Raw genomic sequence first — 27071 nt, forward strand, 5'->3', positions numbered from 1 at the left:
ATCTATCTATCTATCTATCTATCTATCTATCTATCTATCTATCTATCTATCTATCTATCTATCTGTCTATCTATCTATGTAGTTTAAATAATTGCAGTATATATTTTAGCATTTTTGATCACTAAAAGAAGCCTATTAGTGCGATTAGCTAGATGACATCAAAGTCAGTAAACTTAACACACTTGCTTTTACACTGACTGATTGGAGGAAAAACTTTACATTTATTTCATTTAAAGGTGCTCTAAGTGATGTTTGGGTGACGTCACTTCTTGTTGACGCTTAAAGTATAGGCCTTATTCGCAAACACCGGAAGTAGCTAACCGCGGCCATATTGTTGACATGACATCTGTCCTGCCCATAGCCGCACGCAGATTTGAGTTGAGGGGAGCAGTAGCCTAATGGCTTCATCTCTTCGGTATCAAGAGAAGATAAGCTTGATTGGTGTGGACCCATATCAAATAGACCCAATAGTCTTAAGTAAAGAAAGATCCGTCCTTATTGCCAGCCGTAACTTATGCTGCCAACTCTCACGCATTCACCGTGAGACACACGCAATTGACACTTTTCACACGCTCTCACGCCCCACATACATTTTCTCACGCACAGAAAAATCGCGAAGCAAAGAGGACACGGAGACCGACAGACTAGACAGGGCAGGTTACTTATGATAATAAAAAAATCTCAGCTCTCAGATTCTGTCACTTTCACCGGCACATGAACCGATCATCTCTAGCTAGTAAATAAACACGAATGAACAATGTTGAAAGATACAGTACAGCTTACCGAAATGTAGCCTATATTCCTCATACATAATATCGACCAATCAATCAAACAAAGGGGTCAATAAAACAGTTGGAGAACAATTATGTCACATAACATTTACCTCAGGAAAGCCATTTGATGACCATAATATAGGCTATAGCACGTTAGTTGGCTAGAAAAAAAGAGCTATAGAGAGTATTTAGCTAAGTATGTGTACTATATTACATATTTATTATATTTTTACTTATATAATTAAATAAAGTTGTTATTATAATTTTTAAAAACGCATTATATCTCTCTCTGTATGTTTACAGCATTAGGTGAGTTGTTTTTTTCTTGAGAAAAATTAACGCCTATCTTGTGTAGCCTACCTAATATTTATCCAAATGAGTCAATATTAAATCAAATCACAATAATTGAATTTAATTGAAATAATTTAAAAAAGCGTAACGTTAGCTTACCAGAAATTGTACCATGTAAACTTTGCAACATGTTGTCACTAAACCTAAAAAAATTCAGTTTAGTTACTAAAATGTTTTGACAATCACTATACACTTATTGTCATGCAATATTTTTTTTTACATCCCCCCCAATCCCCCCTAACATGTGGTAAAATGATGGGAACAGACTTTGCTGTGGGGAGTTAGCTGAAAGTTTAGCCTATATTTATCCTAGCTAGCCACAAGTCTCTCCTGCGCTGGCTCAACTCCTCTGTTTCCTTCCCTTCACGTTTTCTGACAGTCAGTATCGCATAAAAACTAACTCTGGGGTTCTTATTGCTGTTGTTAGAATAGAGTTCTCAACGGGTCGGGTCGGCCCGACAAACCCGACGGGACCCGCGGGTTCGGGCCGGGTTCGGGTCGAAAATATAAGCAAATGACTCGGGTCGGGTCGGACCTCGGGCTTAATCTTTTCCGCTCAGTAAAAAAAAACAAAACAAAAAAAAACATTTATTATCATCGCTGCTGTTCACCGTAAAGAAAGTCTGGCTGCTGCGCGCAACGTGCATCATGGAGAGGGGCGGGGGCAGACGCCGCTGCGTGCACGCCTTTAGCCTGGAGAAGAAGATGGAGTTGGTGAAAGTAAACTTGCTGCAGGTGAATTCACCGTCGCTACTACAGCCTATTTATATATTTAAAGTTTATTGTTTCAGTTGTTTGTATTGTTAAAAGGCGTGAACATTAAAGGTTGATTTGAATTCGCGTCTGCTGGTCATGATAATACGTGTATGAGAAAAAAAAATCCGACGCGGCGTCGGGCCGCGGGCCGGGTTCGGGCAGATAATTCATGTTGATGTGTCGGGTTACATCGGGTCCGGGCTTTAAAAGCCACGGGCCGGGTCGGGTCGGGTTGTAATTTTCAGGCCCGTTGAGAACTCTATGTTAGAACAGCCGTCTATTACATAACACACCATCGCGCTGTTTAAAAAAAAGATATACAGCGATAATGCCATGGATAATACCGACGCTGCCTCGCTTGTTAATTGACAGATTGACAGTTGCCGTGGTTTCTATGTCAACAACATGGCCGCCGCGAACATTGATGACGTAGATCGAATAAGAACTATTGTCAAACAAAACGGAGACTAGCTAGACCCTCCCTCCTCCTCATCCGCACACTAACTCCCCAAACCCCACCCCAAATCCTTCTTGTCGGTTATTGGCTGGAACAGTTTGTTATTTTTCATGGTGCGGGTGAGCCCAGTTTGTTTGTTTTTTGCCGTTTGTGGAGAAATTTCATTTCTTGTATGAGATGTAGTTTTTCTTTCTGATCTTGTTGGCAAAAGATACACTGCTTCCAATCTATTGGAGGTATTTTGCTCCGTAGAGTAACATTTTGCAGAGTTGGGGTGGATGCAGATGAACTTCGTTTGGTATCTATTGGTAACTTGGGCCATGGAGGTATTGTAGGTGGGCCGTGGGAGGCCTTTCAATAGAAAAAAATTGAAAAAAATCATGAAGGATAACTAAAAGGGATTGAATGGTTCAAGTAGAACAATACCCAATGAGATTTACATTTAAATAAATTAAAGGTGCTCTAAGCGATGTCACGCGTTTTTTAGGCCAAAACATTTTTTGTCACATACAGCAAACATCTCCTCACTATCCGTAGCTACCTGTCCCCTGAACACACTGTAAAAAAACGTGGTCTCTGCAGACACCACAGGCTCCACAAACAGCAACAAAAACAAACTGGGCTAACCCACACCACGAAACATAACAAACTGTTCCAGCCAATAACTGACAAGAAGAATTTGGGGTGGGGTTTGGGGAGTTAGTGTGCGGATGAGGAGGAGGGAGGGTCTAGCTAGCCTCCGTTTTGTTTGACAATACTTTAAGCGTCAACAAGAAGTGACGTCACCCAAACATCACTTAGAGCACCTATAAATGAAATAAATGTAACGTTTTTCCTCCAATCAGTCAGTGTAAAAGCAAGTGTGTTAAGTTTACTGACTTTGATGTCATCTAGCTAATCGCACTGATAGGCTTCTTTTAGTGATCAAAAATGCTAAAATATATACTGCAATTATTTAAACTACATAGATAGATAGATATATAGATAGAAACGTTATTGATCCCCTTGGGATGTTTATGAAAACATGTCACATTATGAAAATATACACTGGACATGACTTTACCTGTTAGCTGTCTTATGTTTCCGATCAGCCGTTCTGAGAAGTGTGAGAAAGCTTAGGCTAAGCTCGGGGAGGGGTGGGGTGATATTGGGGAGGGCAAAGGTGGGGGAGTGCATTACAGCACATTTGACACATTTGACCTCAAAACAAAATACAAACTAAGTAAAAGTAGCCTGATAATATTAATAATAATAACTTAATTATTAATTAGTTAATAATAGTTCATAGTTAAAAACAACTATTTTTGCAATATCTAAGCAGTTTCTTCACATTACATCTCAAATCTGAATATGGCATTGAATTGCCCATGTAGGAAAACTTACAAAAGCACATTTATTTCATGTTTGAACCTTGTTTAGTCAAAAAGATATACTGAAAAATAGATTTAAGCCTGGTGGTGGCGGCCATTTTGAATTTCTCAATTTTGAGGCATTTTGGGACATTTTTGAGCTTCATATACAGCAGATTTGGATTCAGCACCCCTTAATACCCCTAGAAATGTTGTACAATATAAATAATCACAAAATGCCTCCAGCACTTTAAATAAGCACATTTTCAGAAATTCTGCCTAGTCTATAAAGGGTTCTTCAGGAAGATACTGTTCTAAATAGAACTGTTTCTATGCGACGTTAAGTCGGAATTTCAATTTTGTTGAACACATCCTAAACGTAGTCCAATCTCAGTGAAATTTGGTTTGTTTCCATATCTCATGAAGGACAGTTGATTGGGAGGGTGAGAGCAGAAGATTTCAAAAGTCCAAAAAATAAGGGCCACCCTAATATACACCCCTGTTTATAGGAATAGGTCATTTGGAATATGAACCTCCAGATCTTTAGACACTACACCACCTGACATCAGTTTAAGTTTAATGTCTTTTAAAGCCAACTCACCCCAACAAAACACCTAAAGATCACTTGAGGTTGTTTTTAAAGAGTGCATGGGTAACTCACAGGCTTGTCTGGGGGAAGAACAGAGCTGATTCTGCAGCTCTTGTCCAGCTCTCACCAAATCTCAATTTTGTGTTTACAGGCTTATTCCCTGGTTGATCGAGAGGTGGGTTACTGTCAGGGAAGCGCTTTCATTGTCGGCCTTCTTCTAATGCAGGTATTAAAACAGTCAAAAATTCTACACATAAAGTATAATATTTAAGATAATGCTGAATGAGCAATGTAAAACATTTTTAATGTGATATATATATATATATAATATATGGTTTAGCGTTATAATGATGATGATAATAATAATAGCTATTACATAATAATAATAATAATAATAATGGTTTTTATTATTTCTTCAAATAAATGTATATCTGTTGGTACTAGTTTGTTTCTAGTCTGTAATTATATGATGTATAATTGTCTTCTCACAGATGCCAGAAGAAGAGGCTTTTTGTGTGTTTGTGAAGCTGATGCAAGATTACAGGCTGAGAGAGCTCTTTAAACCCAGTATGGCTGAACTGGGCCTCTGCATGTACCAGTTTGAATATATGATTCAGGTCAGTGACTGTCTGCCAAAATCGGACTTTTAAGCTTAGCTTAACGCTCTAACTCCCCAATAAATTAAATGAATGCGTTTTATGAATTGCATTATTGCTTTCTCTCTGTGATTTTACAGTCTATTTTGGTTTCTCCCTGCAGGAGCAGCTCCCAGAGCTTCATGTGCACTTCCAGGCCCAGAGTTTCCATACCTCCATGTATGCTTCATCTTGGTTTCTCACTATTTTCCTTACCTCGTTCTCTCTTCCTGTAGCTACCAGGATCTTTGATATATTCATGTGTGAGGTAAGACTCTCTCTTTCTCTCTCTCTCTCTCTCTCTCTCTCTCACACACACACACACACACACACACACACACACACACACACACACACACACACACACACACACACACACACACACACACACACACACACACACACACACACACTTTAGATGCTAAGCTAATTGAGAACACAGAACACTGGTGTATTTTAGTGGTCTACTATCTCCCTCTGTTGGCTTTACAATGCTACTGCAAATATTTTTGGATCATGAGTTTTCACCAGTAGGTGTCCTTACAGGGTTTAGAGGTAGTGTTTCGTGTGGGGATGGCCATCCTGCAGATGAATCAGGCTGAGCTCATGCAGTTGGACATGGAGGGAATGTTGCAGGTGGGGTATTTATCATCATTTTCCTTTCAAGGATAAAAAAACTTGTATTTGTCTTAATTATAGTGGTTATGTTAGCCAATACTTTCTGTAGAAGCTACCACACCATGATTAGAGTCTTGACTGTTATCAGTTTCCGCTAAGCAGTACACAACAAATATGCATAATTCAATAATAATACGCAGTTTTGTTATTTTCACTCTCTATTGCAGCACTTTCAGAAGGTTATCCCTCAACAGCTGGATAGTGGACCAGACAAAGTTATCCAGGCTGCTTATCAAGTCAAGTACAATGCCAAGAAAATGAAAAAGTGAGTTTACAATATGTTAAGTGAATTTCTTTTTTTAGTATGATTTTGGACACAAAAATTCTGAACTGTTTCTTTATGCCTTCACAGATTGGAAAAGGAGTACACTACAATCAAAACCAAGGAGATGGAAGAACAGGTGGAGATCAAGGTGAGACAGTCATCCCACCGCCCAGCTTGCATTTTGCTAAAATGATGCCTTTCCAAACATTTGATGATGTTTTTTTTGTTTTTTGTTTTTTTTTACAGTTATTGACATTGTAAGTCTAGCAAAGCTTTTATTATAAAAAAAAGTTATCACATTATACATTGTTTTAAAATACCTTGGCATTAAATTACAAAAAAAAACCAGCAGCCGAGGGAGCAATAGTAATATTGACAATTTGACTGTAATCAATCTCTCTATATTTTTCCCTCTTTTGGAAAGTCGTGGAAATTATATATGGAAATTTTTTTTTTTTCACCACTGACATTTATCCAACTATGACTGCTTCCGCTTTTGAGAACCACGGATATCTGAAAAGAGTCCATTGTCTATACTTACCTCTTATTTTCTTTACCAATTTTAAAGTAGAAAATAATTTAAATACTGTTAAATATGTTTAATTGAAACCCACACTAAACAATAGCATTTCCAAATAGCTCATAGCATTGTCTAGTACATTGCAATATTGTATTGGTGTATTGCAGTCTAACGCTGTTGATGTTGACACTCTATTACAGAGACTACGCACAGAGAACAGACTCCTGAAGCAGCGAATAGACACTCTGGAGAAAGTGAGTGATAAATAAGAGGCAAAGCAAATCATTAATCAATCAAACACATCCATACACCATTGTCATCCAAGATTTGCTTATCTTGAAATGGGTAATCTCCTTTGCTGTCAGTTATCACAACTCTCTGGTGTCAACAATAACAAATGCTCGTGCACACACCCTATTGAGTGCATCATAACTAACCGCTTGTGTGCATGTCATTGGATAACCTGTTGTGTTTTTTGAGGCTGGTAAGTACAGTGCTAACAGAAAGAAAAATATTTTGCGTGCGCACATGGGTATGAAATGTTTGTACACTACATGTACTTATTTCTGGCCAAAGTGGTTGTCTGACACTTTGAGCATGGGTGAAAACCCAAACCTGCAGTGGTGCGTGTCAGAATATTCTCTGCTTGTAAAGGCATGTTTGTGTCATGCATGAAAAGAAAGCCCACAGTGCAGGCCATTTAAAATAACAAAAAAAAATAAATAACAAAAAACACGTCCACTTGGTTTTCATCACCTCTCAGCATGGAACCATTGTACTAAAATAAAGTACTAACGCCTTCAGAAATTCACCATTCGTAACCCAGGGCTGCGTTCGTCACACAAATATAGTAGACCTACACTAATTCCGTTTTATTTATTCTCACCTTTCTGACTGTCCTCTGCTTGACCTCCTCCTACACTTTTCACCCTGTTGTGGTGCACAGTCTTGCTTTATTCCATAGCCACAGCACGAACACCATGCACAAACCATGTTCCTTTTCTACCCCACCTCACTATGATGGTTTCAAAGCTGCATGTTTATTCTGATATAGCAAATGTTCATTTAGAACAGTGTCTTTACAATGTTTTTATTTAGGGGTACGAAAAAGAACACTGTTTTCTGTCAAATCAGTCTTATTGTTTTGTTCTGTGTTGTAATTTCCTTTGGTCTCTCTCCTCTCTTTGCTGTTTCCTTTATGGATTTTCTCCGTTTTTAGGAAAGTGCTTCTTTGGCAGATAGATTGATTCAGGTACAATTTTCACTCTCCTCTCCACCCTTTAGCTCTGTATTTCCCCTTTAAGAACCCACCAGTTCTATCTTTAGCTTTGCTTCATTTCCTTGATTTGCTTAAATGTCTCACACCTACTCACAATCAACAGTGAAATAAGGCAAACTCTGCCATTTCTGACTTAATGGAAGAGGTATCGCTGTGCTTATTATCTTTGGGTTGCAATCCTGATTATTGGTTACAATAATGGTTACAGCTACAATATTGGTTACAACTACAATAATCCCCCCTTTGATAGTCGAAACAATTTTAAGTGCTAAATTGAAAACCTAAAACTGCTAACAGCATGACAGCGCTTGAGATCCAGCATTATTTTTCTCCATCAATACATCCGTTTCCACCCATTCCGATTCTCCGCTCACCCCTCATCCATAATTGGTCACGTCAGGGTCAGGTGACACGAGCCCAAGAGGCGGAGGAGAACTACCTGGTCAAGCGGGAGCTGGCCACAGTCAAACAACACAATGAGGAGACCAGTGCACAGCTGGAGCAAGCGCAAAACGCCATCAGACAGCTCCAGCAACAGCAGCCGTTTGCGGTAAGGACAGTTCAGAGACAGCGCCTCCTCCTGGATGAGAGGCCTGCTCTTCGAATACAGAAACCGTATTACACTGAGAAATGTTTTGCTCCCTCATGCAACAGTTTGCAGTGGCAGCTGTACTTGAATCTTTCGCGGTTGCCTAGCAACAAAATCTCAGCGACCACAGAGCTGCAAACGGCAGCTCTTGTAATGATGCTCTTTACATGCATGACTGCAGATCAGAACAGCAGAGCTGGGGTCATTTGCATGCACAACTTGCCAAATGGGGTTTATGTATGTGTAGGAGTTTGTCAAGTATGAGTGTAACTTTAGCAGAGAGTCTTGAAGCCGCTGCCTGTTTGATAAAATCTACATTCTCAACAGGAGGATGGGATATGGCTCATCAATTATTAATGTGCACATGCTCAACACAGAGAAAAAGTGGATAATGTGTCATGTGCTGTGGGGAAAGTGCTGTTTTACATAATGTTGTGTTGCAATCTCATTATGTTTTAATGTGCCAGGTGGTAAAACCATGAGCATAAGTGGAGAGAACCTGTAGTTGGTAAAATCAAACCACAAGAGCTGTTCAGATGTTATGTCAATGAGTATTCGATTATTACACTGACATTAATTACTGACAGGTTGGGATTTGATTGACAGAATTTTTAATCAAACTTTTTTTTATTTAGAAGGGGAACCCACGCTACTCTGAGGAGTTCATCCTGCAGTTGGAGAGAGAACTGGTTCAGGCCCGACTTAAGGATGCTGAGTCTCAGTGCGCACTGAAGGAGATGCAGGACAAGATCCTCGACATGGAGAAGGTGGTAGAACTTTATTTCCATTCTCAATCACATATATTCACCTGTAGGCAGTTTTGTTTTTCCACCATAGTGGTGCTGGTACTTGTTCATGTTTGGTCAAGAGGCCTTCAAAACTCTCAGAACCGGCATTTCAAGGAACCAAACAATGTGACTGGCTACTTTGCTACATGACCTGCTCACGAAGTAATATGCCACCCCATAGTATTTATTTATGCATATTGAATTCTTATGTTTTGATGCCATCACACACTGCTTTCAATAATCATAAGTTATTTAAATATATTAAAATTAGGGATGCACTGATGTATCGGCCAATAATATAGGCTGAAAAAAGCAATTATTTGTACTATTAGCCATTGGCTAATTGTTTAAAAACAGCCGATGATCAGGGCCAATTATATCCTGTCAATCAAAAAGTGGCAGAAAAACATGTCAGACTGCAAATCATACAGTGTGAGGAAAAAAACAATAATGCATTAACAGTAAAAAAAATGATTTACGTTAAAGCAGGCTCCATTTTACCCTATGAATAATCCATAGTTCAAACCAGGGTTGCTAGGTCTGTTGTAATAATGTTTGGTGCAGCAAAGTGTTTTTTTGTAGGTGGTTTTTTTTGTGTAATTATTTTATCTGAAAATAAATATCAGTTGAAAATAGTAGTTTGGGATCTTGTGTTAATCTTAACCTCTAAAATTATAGTAATGTACCGAATGAGAGGGTTCCCTGTGTAGTTTACAGCATTAGTTGGCAGAGATTTTTTTATTCCTTCAGAAATTCAAACTATCGGTATCAGCAGGGAAATATGGTATTGGTGCATGTCTATTTAATTCTATTTTTCTAATTAGAATATTTAATTCTAGCAATCAATTCACACATATGATATTGTTATAAAAAATAAATATATATTTTAGATGGACTGTGTGGTTGGAGTTGCTTTGCAATTCAACACAAATGTTGTAAAAGAAGCATAACAACTGTCAAAAGTTGGGGAGTGGTACTTTTTTTTTTTTTTATTCAGTAAAGATTATTTAAATTGATAATAAATAACATTAGATACTTACTTTTTTTTTACAGAAATTCTGTTGCAAATAAATACTGCTGAACTTTCTATTCATCAAAGAATCCTGAAATAAAACGGTTACCACAAAAACACAGCACAACTGTTTTCGGTATTTATAATATTAACATGTTTCTTGAGCAACAAATACAATATTAAAACACCAATATATATTGCTATTTGAATCAATTTTATATAAAATCAGTTATATAAAAATGGAAAAGTTGTTTTAAATTGTAACACTTTTTTTATTTAAAAAAATCTTCTAAACTTTAATGTTGCATCAGATGTTTCTTGCATAGACTGCTTCAATGATTTTATTGAAAGTGACCAAGTTTGGTGCAATCTAGATTTGTTTTGCATTAGCCAGGCTGCTGTTTTTCTGAAAACTATACTGTGTCCCAACACCTAAACTATTTCAGCAGTTATTTGTTTATGCTTGTTTTTCTACACATTGAATTAATTCCAGGTTTGGCGCCGACTACAGCAACCTGAATGCAGAAAATGGCTTTCTGGTGTATAAGCTGACCTTTGTGTATATTTGTTTCTGTTACAGAGAAATACATCCTTGCCAGATGAGAATAATGTGGTACGTCTTCAGGAGGAGTTAATTGGTGTAAAGCTGAGGGAGGCGGAGGCTCTTACAGGGCTTAAAGAGCTTAGACAGCAGGTTAGAGACCTGGAGGAGCACTGGCAGGTGAATACACACACTCACATAGATAGCTGTTTCATTCTCAATATTACAATGTGTGTTATTCCCACAAGCTTACTGTGTTGCTGTTATACCATATGCTCTCCTTTTCATGCTTCCAATTAACACACAAATGTTTTAGTAAGATATTTTTGGCGTTGTGTGCAGAGGCATCTGGCGCGCACAGCGGGCCGCTGGAAAGACAGTCCGCGGAAAAATGCAATGAGCGAGCTTCAGGATGAGCTGATGAGCGTGAGGCTCAGAGAGGCAGAGGCACAGGCTGAGCTCAAAGAGACCAGACAGAGGATGCTGGAACTGGACACCCAGGTCTTGACACACATTTCCCTCACACACTCACACCTTTGCAGTGTGTCACCTTTGCAGTGTGTCGGGCATTCATGAGAAGGCCAATTTCTATTTCAAAGAATCATAATTTGTTCAGGACTTAAAACACAGACTTGCTTAGCCAGACTTTTTTCCTGGCTACATCTACATCTTTTGTTATGTTTAGGATGGGTAATCAGATATTGCCAAAATAACTTACTGCAGTGCAACAAAATGACACTTTATTCTATTAAAACTACTGAAATTATTGTTTTGAGCCCTTTACTGCTGGCCACTGATTTTAAAGAGAAAATATACCTCCGGTTTCACAGGCAAGGCTTAAGCCTAGTCCCAGACTAAACTGCATGTTTTAACTCAAAAGCAACTTGCACTGACAATCTTAACATATGTCGGTGCCATTGTTTTTTCTTAGGGACGTTTATAAAAGCTACTTAAATGTCTTAATTGAACTAAGGCTTAAGCCTAATCCTGGCTTAATCTAAGCCCTGTCTGTGAAACCGGGCCATAGTCTTGCACAGCCAGACCTTTGCCTAACGACATGTGTTCTGGGCTCTATAGCCACTGCAATTGTCTCAGGAAGAGGCCGTCCATCTGACTGACATGTAAAGTGACCAATCACAGTTTTGTTTTGTTCAAAATCATGTTTAGGAGTGGGCTCATGTGGTGACAATTACAGACCTTTGTGCTATAACAGACTATTGATGCACTCATTGTTTACCTGTATATGCCACATATATTTCCTTACCAGTACTGTACTTTACCTGATCTTCCATTTATAGATGAGAACACTAATAACATTAGAACAATTGGGAATCCAAAGGGTTAGCCAAGCTTGGAAAGGAATACTTTTCCTGTATTACTTTCCACATGCGAACACATCTGTTTAAATTCAACTAAGTGTCACAAACAAAACGCTCTGTCTAGAAGTTTCCAGCTTTTGCTTTCTGAAGTGTTAATTGCTGCAGTATCAGAACTTTAAACACAGCTTTGTTTCCTGGTGGACAGTTAAAGATCACCGCACACTTGGCTCCCAGAAAACCTGTAGAAGTCGGCCAATCAGATTCACACTTTTGCCTTAGAAAGTGTTTCCAGTTTTGTGTGCCATATGCATCAGTTCAGCTAGTGGGTAATGTCTGAAGTGTGCAATGTCTGAAGCTGAGATTAGAGAGCATACACAGATTTTAGGCCAGTAGAGGGAGACAAAGTGAATGCATTTTTACTCTGACATGATGGGCTGTATCTGTTATCAGAGTTGGCACTGTTTGTCTTTTTTTTAAGGAAAACTGCAAATTCTTTGAGTTTTGAATTCATAATTATTTTACTCACTTACAGAATCAAAGACATAGTAATCAACTGCGGCGAGCAGAACTGGAGGCACAAAATCTACAGGAGCGACTGCAGGTCTTGACCAACCAGAACAAGATGTTGCATGCAGAGCTGCAGGAGATGAAACGGAAACGGGCTGAAATAGAATGCAAGGTGATGATCATTTACATGACATTAACTGAGTAGTCACAGTCAATTCCACAGCAAAGTGCAAAAATGTAGTCTTTATCCAAATAGTATTATCATTTTACTGAAGGATTTATTTTATTCTAGTTACCATTACACCTTTTATGCAATTAGTAATCTGCCAAAAATAAAAATACTTTTTATGATACAAAAAAAGCAAAATATGCCTCATTACCACATCTTTGTATGATTTGGTTGCATTTCCTCATTCATGACTTAGCTTTAAATAGGGTTTAGTAGTTCCTGTCAGCGCTTCAGTTTTTAGAGATCAGCAGAGTAGATGCAGAGTGTGTTTCTGCTTTCAGTTAGACATACAAAGATAAACCATTCAATAAAAGCTGAATATATGTTCACGGTTGTTTCATTTCACAGTTTTTTCTCTTTCTCTCTCCAACAGAATAAAGAAGAGGTAATGGCAGTGAGATTGAGAGAAGCTGACAATATTGCTGCCATGGCTGAGCTTCAGCAGCAGATCTCTGAGCTTGAGATTCAGGTACAAATAAGCAAAGAATCACACTCCATCAGTCCTATTAAGTCTTACACAGCCCGGCCCAGCACATCACAGCACAGTCTGTCTGTCCAATACATGACAGTAGTCTCTCCATAGCAGAGCTGCTTATAGTTCCCTTTCATAGTATTGCTTTTTTTTTAGTTTCTTAGTTTCTAGAATACCCGTTAGATATTATTTTTAAAAACGTGATAATATTTTTCTGCTATCATATCATTTTGAGTATATTTGTCCACAATATTTAAGCTCTAGTGTGTAATTGAGGGTTTTTTTTTTTTTTTTTTTGCACAGGGATTCTTTGTAAACATAGTTCATCATGGTTCAGTCTGACTGGAAATTGACTGGAAAAACCATCCTGAGGATGGTTTTTAGTCAAGAATGGTGCATTGCTGCCTTTTATGTATGAAAGGCCCCATTTTTGTATTGTGCGTTTTCAAAACATTTCTTGGTAGATTTGGTAAGATATGTATTTTTTGTAAATAATTTTGATTGAACCAAAACCCAAACAAAAAGTGCAATAATGTATCGTTAGATGCCTTCAAATGTTATAAATAACATCTGTAATTCTTCTTATCTAGCTTTGCAACATGTTAAAAAAGCTTCCTTTTTCAGCATCAGTAAGATGCGGACACTCTTTTCAAGTAAATCAGTTGAAACTTACTGCAATTACTGCAGCTTTGGCATTACAGTAAATAAGAGCATACATGTATGTCAACCGTAATTGAAACGCAGGTGTGTTTTGATTTGAGGGAAAGATTATATTAGTAAGATTTACTGGATTAAAGTCAGAAGTGAGACAAGCGTTTGATCTCTTCAGAGAAAATGCTGCTGTCTGAAAATGTTGCGTTCCCCATACAGGAAGACAAATTATTTTAAAGATTGGCTATGTATGTCATCAGTGCTGTTTTATATCAGTGTGGGGTGTTTGACTTTACTTCCTGAGACAGATATAAAGCGGGCTTTTTTGTGTTCGAAACTAAATCTCACCTTTATACGAGAGTCTGTTCATTTCGGTTGCAAGCTTTTCTCAACACTTTTTTTTACCTGTGTATGAAGTGTGATGATGTTGGACAGTCTGCGTAATCTAACATTTAGCTGTTTCCTTTCCTTGAGAGATTTGTATTTTGCTAGATGTATGCAAGTGATTTATGTGTGCTGAAATTGCGTCAAGTTCGCAATATATCAGATTAGACAAGCATGCTCCTTTTAGGCATGTGTAGCTCTTAGCTGTGGTTCTGTGGTTTTGGCTACCTACATGGCTTTTACCCTGAGGGCTGTGGGCAACATATCTGGCTCACCATACTTTAATTCACTTTTTGACTGTTGGTACAAGACAGTGAAGATGAGAGAGAATGAGAGAAAGAAACTACCCATTGTTTGTTTCTCTATCAGTCAAGAACACACCAAATGAAAGCTTATTTTCATGATTGAAATCTATTTTAATTCAGGCTAACACAGTTATTGAATGCAGTTTATTGTAAGTTTCACACAGTTTATTAGTGCTGTTAATGCATTTATTTTACATGTATAACTGTTCGTTCTGTTCTGTGTTATTTACTAAAAACTGACTTAAATTTACTTAAACCTTAGATTTACTAAAACCTTTTTCGTAGCTAATAAGAATTGGAATACAAAAAACAAGCATAGCATGTCAGCAACATCTTTACACATGCAAGATTAAGTCCATAAAGTACTAAGGGAAAATTCTGCATTATTTTGCAGTTCAATGTTTTTTTTTGTGTGTTTTAATGCAGTTTAATGCAAATTTAAGCTATTTGTCATCGACACAAGTTGTGCACACGCACTCAAATAAGTTGAACATTTTAGTATATTATGAAGCATTTAGAATTTGCATATCTATTCGTCATTGTTACCGAAATAGCATCAAACCAATCGTTTATCGGTTCACCTTTCGCCCACTCTTAACTTGACATGGCCCATTGCTGGAAAATATAGCACCATGATGTCACCACAGCTTTATTCCTCTGGACTGACTCTGAGTCACCTGGTGTGAGTGTGGTTTTTATTTTCACTGGAAAGATCCACTATAAAGCAAACCTACAGGTCTGTCTGACACCAGACACCAACACACTAACCCTGCTCCCCAGCATACAGGAGATGTAGACACCTTTCAGAACACCCACACAACGCATCAGTCCCGAGTCTGTTAATAGTTATTGTGACTGATGTGCAAGTAAGACTGAATGAAGCCTTCACAACGAAAATGCAGAGCATCAGCATTGCTTCTTTTCAGCATTGTTATGAGCTCTTGCCTAACTAAGAGTGGAGTGAAGTGGGTTATTTTTTTTTTTAGTTTTAACACCTAGCAGAGCTCAGGGTTGAAACGGCTGCTTGCATGGCCCATGGGGACAGCAGCTTAGCTATCTTCATTACCAGATGAGAAACCACTTCCTATCAGGCAGAGAAACGCACTAAGCAATAATCACAGCTCACATTTTGCTTTATGCTTTACTGCTCTGCATTCATATGATCAACTGTATCTGAGAGATTTAGCTCAGAATGTGTTTGTAAGATGCATGCATAAACGTGAACAAAGAAAGGGTAATAAGAGAAATCTCAGTAGTGTAGTTATGAGTTGCTGCAGAGAGAAAAAGTGACATTTAGTAGAAGTGTTTCAAATCACAAGCACCCGAAACACTGAAATGACAGTGTTTGTTGCCATGCCAACCTGATATAGAACAACAAATACTGTATGTCCCGAACATTTTTTTTGTTTTGTTTTAACATTTAAGGTTCTTTTCTATATCTGATCTGCGAAGTTCCTTATAAAGTTACAGGTAAAAAACATTTAATTAGAATATTTTCAGTTTTACATTTAGCATGCATCAAATTTTAAAAAGGAGTAATGTCACAATAGAGTTAGTTCCATCAGATAAGAATTGCTCAATTTAACGAAGTTGAATTTTCCCCAGAATCAGGCCAACAAGTTCAACTTTAATACATCAGTTCATCAGTATGACTATTTGATCGAGTCATTGTGGTTCAGTTCTGTTCTGCTTTTTGCGTGAAACGGTTATGCTGTTTATCTATTGATTTATAAAGAAAAGTTGTTGTGCTAACTCAAATCTTTGGATATGCTGTTTTTAGGAAAATATTTTCAACTCTTCCGGAATGTATTTTAGCTTCTGATGAGAGTTGTTTAATTTTTACATGTAGATATATTGTCATGGAAGGCTTAACATTTCGTAATTTCATTTTAAATAATTTAATACAATTTGCATTAAACTGGGACTCATACTTGCATTGTAGTCTACCTCATACTTCACAAATTAGTGATGCACAATATTTGGTCCTATATTGGTTATCGGCTGATATTACACATATTTCAAATTAAATGATATCAGTTAGCATGGTATATATTCATTTACATTTAAATGATCTTTGCCATCATCTAACACTCCAAGTTAATCTTCAAACACACACTAATCCTTTAGTAAAACTGTTAAATGTACGCTTTAGCAAATCTCATTATAATGTTGTTATGCCTAAAGTTACTTTGCATTTAAAATATTTATTCTAGTTTTTAGTAGGGCTGACTATTGACAGATTTTATGATTTGATTTCAATTCACAAGCTCTTAATTTAATTCCTATTTAATAGCATATACTGTATATCCGACAGGTACAGTACATGTCAGTTTTTCTTTGAACAATTCTTTCTCAACTAAAGCTGTAAACTTTACAGTGAACCCTGTCAGTTGGTACAATACTATAATATTTACAGGTTAAAATTAATTAGGGCTGCAACTAACGATCATTTTCCCTATAGGTTAATCTGTTGATTATTTTTCGATTAATCTGATGAAAAAAAGAAGATTATACATAATTTTTTTAATAATTATTTAACAATAATATTCCACATCCTACCCAATGCTGTCCTCCGAACAATGTGTACTATAAAGCCTATGAAAACAAATATAGTGCATTTATCTATGTAGACTATGCTGTATAATATAATCCCAAAAAAAATCAAATACATTCTAAACCTAAAAACAACTGACTGCTTACTATTTTAAAGCAGAAATTAAAACGTTAACTTGTACAAAGGCGTGAAGAACACACACATTCACTCTTCTGAACATAGTAATACTTATATTACTTCAATGGGCTATTCCAACAAGAGTGCCTTTACTGTTACTGCTTATAAATATGATTAGTTGTGTTACATGTTGAATTTTAAACCTACACTTAATTTCTAACAAAAAATATTTTAGCAAAATGTATATTTTAGGTAGAATTATTGCGCTCCTAGTCTACTACGCGCCGTCCGTTTGACGCACATGCATCCACCGGCGCTCGTTCATTGAAGTTTGTGTATGAAGTATTGTATGCCTGGCATAATACCGCATTTTTTGTCGTTTTCACAGATCTGTGTGAGTGGGGATTGTTTTGACAATGTTGTCATCTTTTCAAAAATGCAAAGGAAAACTTTTTTCCTTTTTTAGTACGTTGTCGTGTAAACGCTCTTAAGAGGTTGAGTGAAAATGTAATGAATGTTATACAGTGCATAAATTTAGCAAAATGCTCCTCTCTAGATTTTTTCTAATTGACTAACGAGCTATGTAAAAAGTTGGCTGAATGGCTTGCCCCTGAGGTAAATGCAACGTTACATGACATTTACAAGATGTTTCAATCTGTTGAAACACTGATTGAGCGATTACATTAGACATAAAACATTTCAGCAAGTAGTATTTCTTTCAACATACCTTCTGATGTTTTTGTGATATAACTAGTTGAAGAGAGGAAGAGATGATCGAGTCACTTGCACTAGATGCTGGCATGAGCTCAGACCTCAAATCTTGCCCAAGGTTTTAGTGTTTTGTTTTTATTTTAAATTATTATTATTATTATATATTTTTTAATAAATGCAACATTTTCACATTATAATAGAGTGGAGTTCTTTAAAATGATTTTTTTTGAAGTGAGAAAAGTGCCATCTGGAGGCGTTAACATTTTTTAAACTTGTGAAATGTCCTCTAACCACCTGTATAGCTCCCTATATAAATATATAGAGAGGCTTTTTGATTCCCATTGTTTTTTAGGCATAATTTCTTAATTTTATTAGATTTTGCATTTAGATATATATTTAGACATTCTAAAAGACTACTTTTTGTCAAGGTTTAGATATTTTTTGGTTAGAAAAGTATCAGGTTTTGCATTATGATTACATTCAAACAATAATATTTGGTTAGAAATGGGAACACATGGAAAGCTTTTTTGTTACTCAGTATTTTACTCGGTATTTAATAATTAAAAATCTAACAAAATAAGGGATTGATTGATTATGTGATTGGCCTGGTGTGTGTGTGTGTGTGTGTGTGTAAGAGAGAATGAGAGTCTCTTTTATTTTATTTTATTTATTTATTTATGATTTATTGATTTTATTTCAATAAATGCAGTCTTACCCATTCATTTCTGTGTCTGTTAGTGTGCGTGTGAGCGAGAGAGTCTCTCTTGTATTTTTTTCATGTATTGATTTTATTTCACATATTCTCAAAATTTGCTCTGTTGCAGTCTTACCAGTTCATTTCTCTTTCTGTGTGTGTGTGCACATGTGTGAGTGCGTGGGTGTCTAATTTGCATTCTTGATATTTTAGAGTGTCACCCCTTCATTGCTGTGCACTTTTTTTTCTGCACAGTGGCTGATTTGTAGTTTGTACCACCAAGAGTTTTTGTATTTTTTCGTATTTCCCATTCATTTCCTTTGTCGGTCATTTTTGACCGCGAAGGAGCCAAGTTTTTTTTCTTTTCTTTTTTTCCGACCCTTTAACATATCCAAATCATGTCCATTATTTAATTTTTTTGTATGTTCACATAGCTAATGCGACAAAAGTCACCAAGTGTCATCCCATTCTAATGAAGCAAAAAAAACAAAAACATTTCAAAACATTCGTCATTTTTGACCGAAGAGGCTCAGAGGGTAAAGTTCTGTATTAGGGGTTGAACGACTTGATTAAAGTCAAGTTGAAGTCACCTAGTCGCTGATGAGGTCATTAAAGAACAAATCGAGCTGAGATTCGAACGCGGGTTGCCTTATGAACAGCAATGACATATGACACAGCGCTGCTCACAAGGCTATTGCACCTTCATAACAGCTTATTTTTATCGGTTCTTTTGTCTTTGGGTCGTTATATTTCTCACAGATTTCTTCTCGTTCTAATCAGATACTGATAAAGTAGCACAGTAAAGATTACATTTATATGAATAGTAGCATTTTAGTTACTAAGAAATATATGGTGGAACTTTTCCGTTTCTAAGCTATTTTATTGATAAATCGCATAACAGTGTTGATAATACATGTCTGCGCTACTGGATGTTTCTGTGTGTACGCGATCTGCGAGCTACTGTCTGTATGTGTGCGCGTTACAATGCAGCAGCACATTAGATCAGAACGTCGATTAACTTACGTGTACATTAAGCTGTTTAAAATGTGCATTCACCCGATTAATTTTGAGCATCCAGATGGTATAATCAAACATATCTTGTGGAGCGTTCTCGGAGTATGCATTTAATTGTTATTTTAACTTTTTTTTCTTTTTTAAATGTAGCTTATAGAAGTGGACTTCAAATATTTCTTATCCTGTTGCGCCCTCTGTAGGCCATGATCAGTGACTAGTTTACGTCAAGCTTAAAGCATAATTTAATTGGGAAGAGCATGTTTTCGGGTTCTCATGGACCACCCCATTTACTTGTATTTGGGGGGGCGGGGGGTACTGAAGTGAGGAAGCCATTACTCAGACGTTTGATGTCCCTAGCTGCAGTCTGCCACCTGCTGATTTCATGCAGCTGAGTGTAAGGAAGTCAGCTAACTGCCTTTCCCTTATCACAACACTATGAGGGGGGAGGGGGAGAAACCTCAAGAAAAACACAAATTCTTGGAAGAACACTTTAAATCCCTCTCCATCCCCATCTTTGGCCAATCAGAGAACTGCATGCACAGCCGAACGCAGACCACAGGAATTGAAAACACCCATCCCTGCTAGGGTGTGTGTGCATGTGTTGATCTTAGCTCAGTACCTATATAATACACCCCTCTCTGCTTCTCCTTTTTCATTCTTCACTTTGTCCTGTGTGGCTTGCCATAACTGTACCGATACAGAGGAAAACGGCTCTTTTCAGCATGTTTGTAGTGTATGTTTTGATTTCCCTTTTTAACAGGTGTGAATGTGGTGGGTAAACATGTTATGTAGTGTGTACACATGTCTGTTCAATACCGCAGCTCCCCCAAGGTACTCAGCAGCAGTGAAAAACTAGTGGTACAACGGATCACATAACTCACAGTTCAGATCATATTATGGTTTTTGAGTCATGGATCGGATCATTTTTTGAATCAGCCAAAAAAATATATATAATTAAAAAAATATGTGGGGGTGAAAAGACAGTGTTCACTGTATAAATTAAATATAGATCTTTGTTAAAGTTGTGTTGTTTGATTTAAAATGAATGATAAAGATAGCAACAGGTATTTATAGGGCGCTGTCACTTTTAGACCTAATGATACACAGCTGATTTCTCTCCACTGTTTACGTTCACTTAATGCAGTGGTTCTTAAACTTTCTGTAGTGGCATGCACTCTGCAGTCTAAGTGGAAGAGGGGGTACGCAGAAGGATGTTAAATTCCTCAGTCACACCTTTTTCATTAAAGGGTTATTTCACCCAAAAATGAAAATTATGTCATTAATTAATCACCCTCATGTCGTTCCAAGCCCGTAAGACCTTCGTTCATCTTCGGAACACGAATGAAGATATTTTTTGATGAAATCCGGGAGCTTTCTGTCCCTCCATTGACAGCAACGTCATTGCAACTTTCAAGGCCCAGAAAGGTAGTAAAAACATCATTAAAATAGTCATTTTTTAACTACAGTAGTTCAACCTTAATATTATGAAGCGACGAGAATAATTGTGCGCCAAAACCCCCCAAAATAATGACATTATTCACCAATCTCTTCTCTTCATTCTCCTACACTGTTGATGTAGTGTAAACAGTGCAGCGCTTCTGGGTTCTACGTCAGAACGTAGACTCACTATTGGCCGACGCTGGTCATGCGTGTGACGCTGGCCAATAATGAGCCAACGTTCTGACGTAGAACCCAGAAGCGCTGCACTGTTTACACTACGTCATCAGCTTAGGAGATGGACGTGGAAGAGAAGAGATTGGATTTTTTTTTGCGCACAAAAAGTATTCTCATCGCTTCATAACATTAAGGATGAACGAAGGTCTTGAAGGTTTGGAATGACATGAGGGTGCGCATTAATGACAGAATTTAAATTGTTGGGTGAACTAACACTTTAAGGTACAACATTTGCCCCCTTAAACCGATTTTTCCATTTTTTGCTGCAATACTGCTGTGGCTTTCGTTGGAACTATTATTTCGTTGCAGAATAGAACAAAAAATACTGACAATACTTTGTTTAAAATGAACATCACTTAATATTACCCTTTCGTTTGATGAACTGTTGTATAAAATCAGTGTCACATTTGCAATTGTGGGGATATTCGGGAAACATTGCATTCTTGCTCGTATAATACATGATCAACAATAAAAACAAGAACTCACACAGGGTATGTTTTTGTATCAAAGTGTTTGAGTCTTAAATCGATCTCTATGCACAGTCAAGTCAATATTTGTTCTTCATGCTAGTAAGTGCTGAAATCCCCACTTACAAAAGTACATTGTCGAGAACGGCAGCAAAGTAAAGCGTGATTTGCTAAGTGATTTGCATACTCTGCATGCAATTTGTCATATGCACGCTACTTGTGTGGATGCAGTCAGTTTTGACCACGAAAGATGAGGTCTTTTGATTGGATGTCATGTTTTTACGGCATTTTACCTGCTAGAAAAACATGCTCAATTTAAGGTGGGGTAGAATTAAATGAATGGCAAAACTCAGCATTTTGTTTGTGTACCCCCTGTCACCTCACGTACTCCAGTTTGAGAACCACTGACTTAAGACATATAACGTCTGTTTAAAAGAATATTTGCAAACAGGTATTTTAAGATTCTTTTGTGTATGTGTCTGTCTGTCCATTCAAATTCAAGGAGCTGCAAAAAGAGTACTCGATTCGGTGTTTGCACACTATATCTGAAAAGCGCCTCTCTCTGTGTGTGTGTGCAGATAACAGTGTGCGAGTGCACACTTGAATGGTTTAAAATCTCTCTAGTATGATCTAATAGTATGATAGTTAAACTTATGATAGTTAAACTTTGCAACTAACCCGTGAATCACATGCGTGATGATCCGTGGGGCCTGGTCCATACGGATCAACTACAATCCGTTACACCCCTATGAAAAACACAACAGCCTCACAATCTGTTCACATACATGTAAACAAATTTATAGCCATATTAGTTTACATACATGTAAACCAATATGGCCACCACAATAATCTTGTTTGGTTTTTCACCCTTTTTATATTAGGTCATATATGATATCGAAGAACGAAGTGATGTAATGTAATTTTGAACAAAATCGGGCCAAAACGAAGTTTGTGTGGAGTTTGTTTTCGGAGTTCAAACAGCTTGCCAAAGTGAACTTTCAGGAAAAATTCCCTCTGGCTGGTTAACACCTTTGTACCACCATTGGTCAGTGGCGATAATGTAATAGAGGTATATTTGTTTCCACCAATCGCTGCACAATTTAAGGTTATGTGTGATGACGAAAGCATGTTAGTGCGAGCCCTCACGGAACCCATAGAGAATGCATGGCAGTGCCTGCAGCTAATCTTTGTATGGAAGTCTATGGGAACACTCTGGGCGATTCTCGGCCAGAGTGAAATCGCCCAAAAAGAGGTGGTACTCCACAGAACGTGACTTGATGCTGATTGGACTATATCCAGAGGCAGAACAACAGTGACGGCTAGCGCAACTCTGTGGTTGAATGCAAATGTGATAGAAAAAGTCCCATTCGCACTTTGGTGGTGCATCACCCAATCGCCCTAATGAAGAAACCGCCCCTGATTAACAGTATAACGCTGGTCATGTATTACCCCTAAGGACAAAAAAATATTTTAAAAAATGAATATGTAAGGAAATGGCGCCTTGTGGTGCCATCCCAAACAGGCACAAAATCACTTTCACAGACCTTTACCTTGACTGTTCCAAGCTAGTGAAATGACCTGCCTAACTAAACTTGCTATGTGTACTGTGCTAGACTAACTGGGACTTGTCACATCACTTGCATTTTGTTGCCCTGTTGTTGGTTTGATTGCTTCTATTGCTCTCCTCATGTTAGTCGCTTTGGATAAAAGCGTCTGATTAAATGTGAATATTGATATCTGTCGTGGCTTTGTACAACATTAATGGAGAACGGGTCGCAGTAATGGGCATGCCGAAAGGTACACAAGGCTACAACAGAAACTAACAGAAACAGCTTTCGCAACCTATTATAAAGACCTTTCTGCATGGACATTATTCTGACCTGCAGACACCCACACTTGCATTAATGAGCAAAGTGATGTTCCGCCAATACATGTAACACCGTGTCCTAACCAGATGTGATGTGAAAAGATTCTAGCGACAAGAAATTTGTCTGTCCACACCAGACGCTACATGACTACGAGACATGACAAATTTAATCAAAAATCACAGCCAATCAGGAGAGCACGTGGGCGGCTCTCTGCAAGAGCACTGCACTCGCAACGAAATGGAATAGTAAACACTAACCATGTATCATGGAATAGTAAATAATACAAATAGATACTGAGTGACTGATACAAGCTTTGTCGTAGAATACGCTTGTTTGTTTACACTGAGTTCTTGTTTCCTTAAATTTATTTTCAAGATCTGACTCAAGATTCAAACTCACATTAAGTTATTTTAACATTAAATAAAGCACATAATCAGTACCTGAGATTATCATTGTCATACTTTGTATGTTGTTGTTCCAGCTGAATTGGCATGGCTGGTTAGGACAAAAACAATGATTAACATAAAAAATATACCTTTTATCGCGTCATGGCGTTGGTTAGGAAACAGTGCAAGTCAGATCTTTTCAGTGAATTAGGTTATACAGTTCACAAAACTGGTCTAATGGACTCATTCACAAATCAGACTGATTCAGTTCTCAAGTTACTTTGATTCAGTTGCAGCTTACCAACCTGCTGAAGATGGTGGTACTTTTATGGTGCTTTTTCAGGAAACAGCAATAGGGTACAATATTCCTGAAATAATGTTTCTTTTTCTATTCACAGAAGAAATAATTTTGTAAATGATTGCTAGTTGTTCGAGGTGGTTTGCATATTCTCTCATTCCTTTTCTTTCTTTCTTTTTTCCATTTAGAAAGAGGAAGGAAAGGTCCAAGGTCAGCTCAACAACACAGACTCCAGCCAGTACATCAGAGACCTCAAGGATCAGATAGCAGATCTCAAACATGAGGTAATTTCAATGCGTTTATAAATATTTTTGCATATTGTTTCAAAATATTGTATAAGACTATGTACTTCATGTACCTCTAAGCGAAGTTTATCGTAGTAGTCAAAGTCAACTAGGCGAGTGTGATGGTTTACACCCATGAGATGCTGCTTTTCCTGCCTGATGTATGTTTTTGATCTTTACCATTTTTTTTGTGGTTAGCTTCTTATTTTTCACAAGCTTTATGAGCGCTTAGAACAGATTTGTTAGTTTATTTCACAGGGCTTTTTAAGTGTTAACTACGCCCTGTGCATGGCCTCTTCCTGCACTTCAGTTTGCCCTGCACACGCCCCGTCGCACTGTAGCGCTACACCTATCCGCTCACAGGTGGTGTAACCACCCTGAAATCTGTTCTGTCGACCCCGTATTTTAATAAATCGACTGGACCTGTGACTCAAGGTCAACCTAATCGAATTGTCAGGTCATCAATCAGACAGATAAACGGTGAGGTACACACAGATTTTACAGTGACGCATGCTAGTAAACCGACTTAGCATTACCTTGGCTCTGCAGTCATTGGAGATGGCACACGGAAAGAATTCTAAACAAGTAGCAGTTAAATCAATTTTTATTTATTTATGCTTTATTCTCGTTCATGTGTTAAAGTGCACCTTTTTTCTTCTTTTTTTTTTTTTAGTGTGTTATAGTTGTTTGTGCACAAACGAGTGCACAAAGTCCTCTCCAGGGAGTTAATCTCTAGGCACTTTTAAGAAAGTAGTTCAAATATACCAAGAAAAAACAACAAAAACTTCTTGTGACAACTCTAGGTTGTATGTAGGTGGTGTCGTTTTTGTGGCTAATGTTTTGTTTTGGTTGTTGCCCACTTCTGGTTGTGGGACTCACTTCTAAACCATTCAACTTCTCTGTGTTAAATAGCTACTGATGAAGTATTATAAGTAGATGGCTTGGCGTCTTGAAGAATGTATGTTTAATCAACAATTAGTTATAATTGTTTTAAGGATAACTTAAAAAATAATCCATGGAAAACACTTGCCTGTCTGTCCTATATAGAGAGATGGGTTTGTCGTGGAATGATTCAAGGGCTCACAAGACCACTTGTAAAATAAAGTTTCCTTATTTTCTGAATTAAATAAACATATTTCAAAAAGTAACTATTATCAGATTTTTTTTAAAGACAACTGATAGGACTGTTTTACAAAATTGTTAAATTATTCTCATCTACGCAGATATGACATCACTGTGTGGCCAGTCTGGCGACTGACTTCTGTGGTGGCGGTGGTCGATGTTCTCATAGATGTTGCTTTGAGTCAATAGCTTAAAAGTTTGAGAACCACTGCTATATAGAGCCTTTCATGTGTCTCAGGCTTATGGGAAATATGGATAATGCAAATATGATAGTTAATTGGGTTAATTTACAGTAAGTGTTATTAGGCTCTGTGTTATAAAGTGTTATTAAGAATCTGGTCTAATAGCTTCTTTTGCCAGTCAGTGATGTTTCTTATGTAGGCGGTATAGGTAGATATAGATTGTGTAATGTTTATTTGGAATTTGATATCACTAGCAGTTGTAAGCATTGTGTTGGGAAATGTGTTGACACAATATGTGCAGTGAGCATGACTTCAATGATGTTTCTTCCTTTGATGTATTTACGGAACAACCAGTTTTAAACATCCCTAGTGTGATGTTTAAGAATTTTTTTCTTTCTTTTTTTTTCTTAGCTAGACATTATTTTACATGGTAAGGGAGCTAAATTGAATGTGGAGCGACAGAACAGAAAATGGAAAGCATTTAATTGATTTTACAGAGGGCAGGATGTAGTGTGATTTTTCTCCTCCTCCCTAATACTGACAACAAAAGGCTGGTGGTTTGCGGTCAAACAACTTTCTACTAAATCCATCTCAATCCCTATCTGCAGAGTGCAGCAAGACAGCTTTACCTCTTAAAACCTGCCAGGTTCCTCTTCGTACACAATCAAGCAGCAGCATGAATCCTGTCTGTAGCCACAAACCCTTACGAACAAGACTGATTTGTATGTTCGTGAACCATTTAATAATAGTCCAGTTAAATTAATGTTTTTTTGTTGTTTTTTTTGCTTCATGGCATGTTGTAAGTACAATTAGAGTTAATTAATTTACATTTTTATGTTAATGTTTTTACATTAAAATGTATTCATTTATTCAAATATTTTGCCGATGCTTTCATCCAAAGTGAGTCACAAATGAGGAACATCACAAGCAATTTGTCAAGGGCCAACAATAATCAGTCCATAACGGCAACTTTAGTAAAACCTCTCAGCTTTACACAGTATATATCATTTATCTGCATATGTTTACTAGATATTTGTGGAATTAAGTTGTAAAGTTGGGCTTAAAAGATCAGCCACACTAAAGTCGGCTTAGTCATACTCATAACCTTAAAACAAAAGGACGGATGTCTGGTATCTGGTTGCTATTTAAATCACGTAGTTGCTAAACAGCGAGAGGTTTCCAATCAGCCGCATTTGCACCAAGCAAAACCATACTCAAGCTAATCTCTCAACATCACAGAGTCACACTTGT

General features: G+C 37.4%; 1 protein-coding gene across 6 annotated transcripts in view; it reads left to right on the plus strand.

Annotated features, from left to right (window-relative positions):
• evi5b (ecotropic viral integration site 5b) overlaps window positions 1-27071 on the plus strand; it is a 69405-nt gene that overhangs the window by 39232 nt on the left and 3102 nt on the right. For 4 of the 6 annotated variants that reach the window (XM_082137294.1, XM_082137296.1, XM_082137297.1 and 1 more), the window contains 15 exons: window positions 4427-4501; window positions 4767-4892; window positions 5035-5178; window positions 5457-5546; window positions 5756-5853; window positions 5941-6001; window positions 6574-6627; window positions 7593-7625; window positions 8053-8202; window positions 8877-9008; window positions 10622-10762; window positions 10925-11083; window positions 12434-12580; window positions 13011-13106; window positions 24421-24516. In XM_082137294.1, coding sequence (XP_081993420.1) covers window positions 4427-4501; window positions 4767-4892; window positions 5035-5178; window positions 5457-5546; window positions 5756-5853; window positions 5941-6001; window positions 6574-6627; window positions 7593-7625; window positions 8053-8202; window positions 8877-9008; window positions 10622-10762; window positions 10925-11083; window positions 12434-12580; window positions 13011-13106; window positions 24421-24516 — 1602 coding nt within the window. The remainder of the gene's footprint in view (window positions 1-4426; window positions 4502-4766; window positions 4893-5034; window positions 5179-5456; window positions 5547-5755; window positions 5854-5940; window positions 6002-6573; window positions 6628-7592; window positions 7626-8052; window positions 8203-8876; window positions 9009-10621; window positions 10763-10924; window positions 11084-12433; window positions 12581-13010; window positions 13107-24420; window positions 24517-27071) is intronic. The other 2 variants (XM_082137295.1, XM_082137298.1) reach the window with 2 other exon arrangements.

This window comes from Leuciscus leuciscus (assembly GCF_965113295.1).
Source record: "Leuciscus leuciscus genome assembly, chromosome: 14".
Classification (NCBI taxonomy): domain Eukaryota; kingdom Metazoa; phylum Chordata; class Actinopteri; order Cypriniformes; family Leuciscidae; genus Leuciscus; species Leuciscus leuciscus.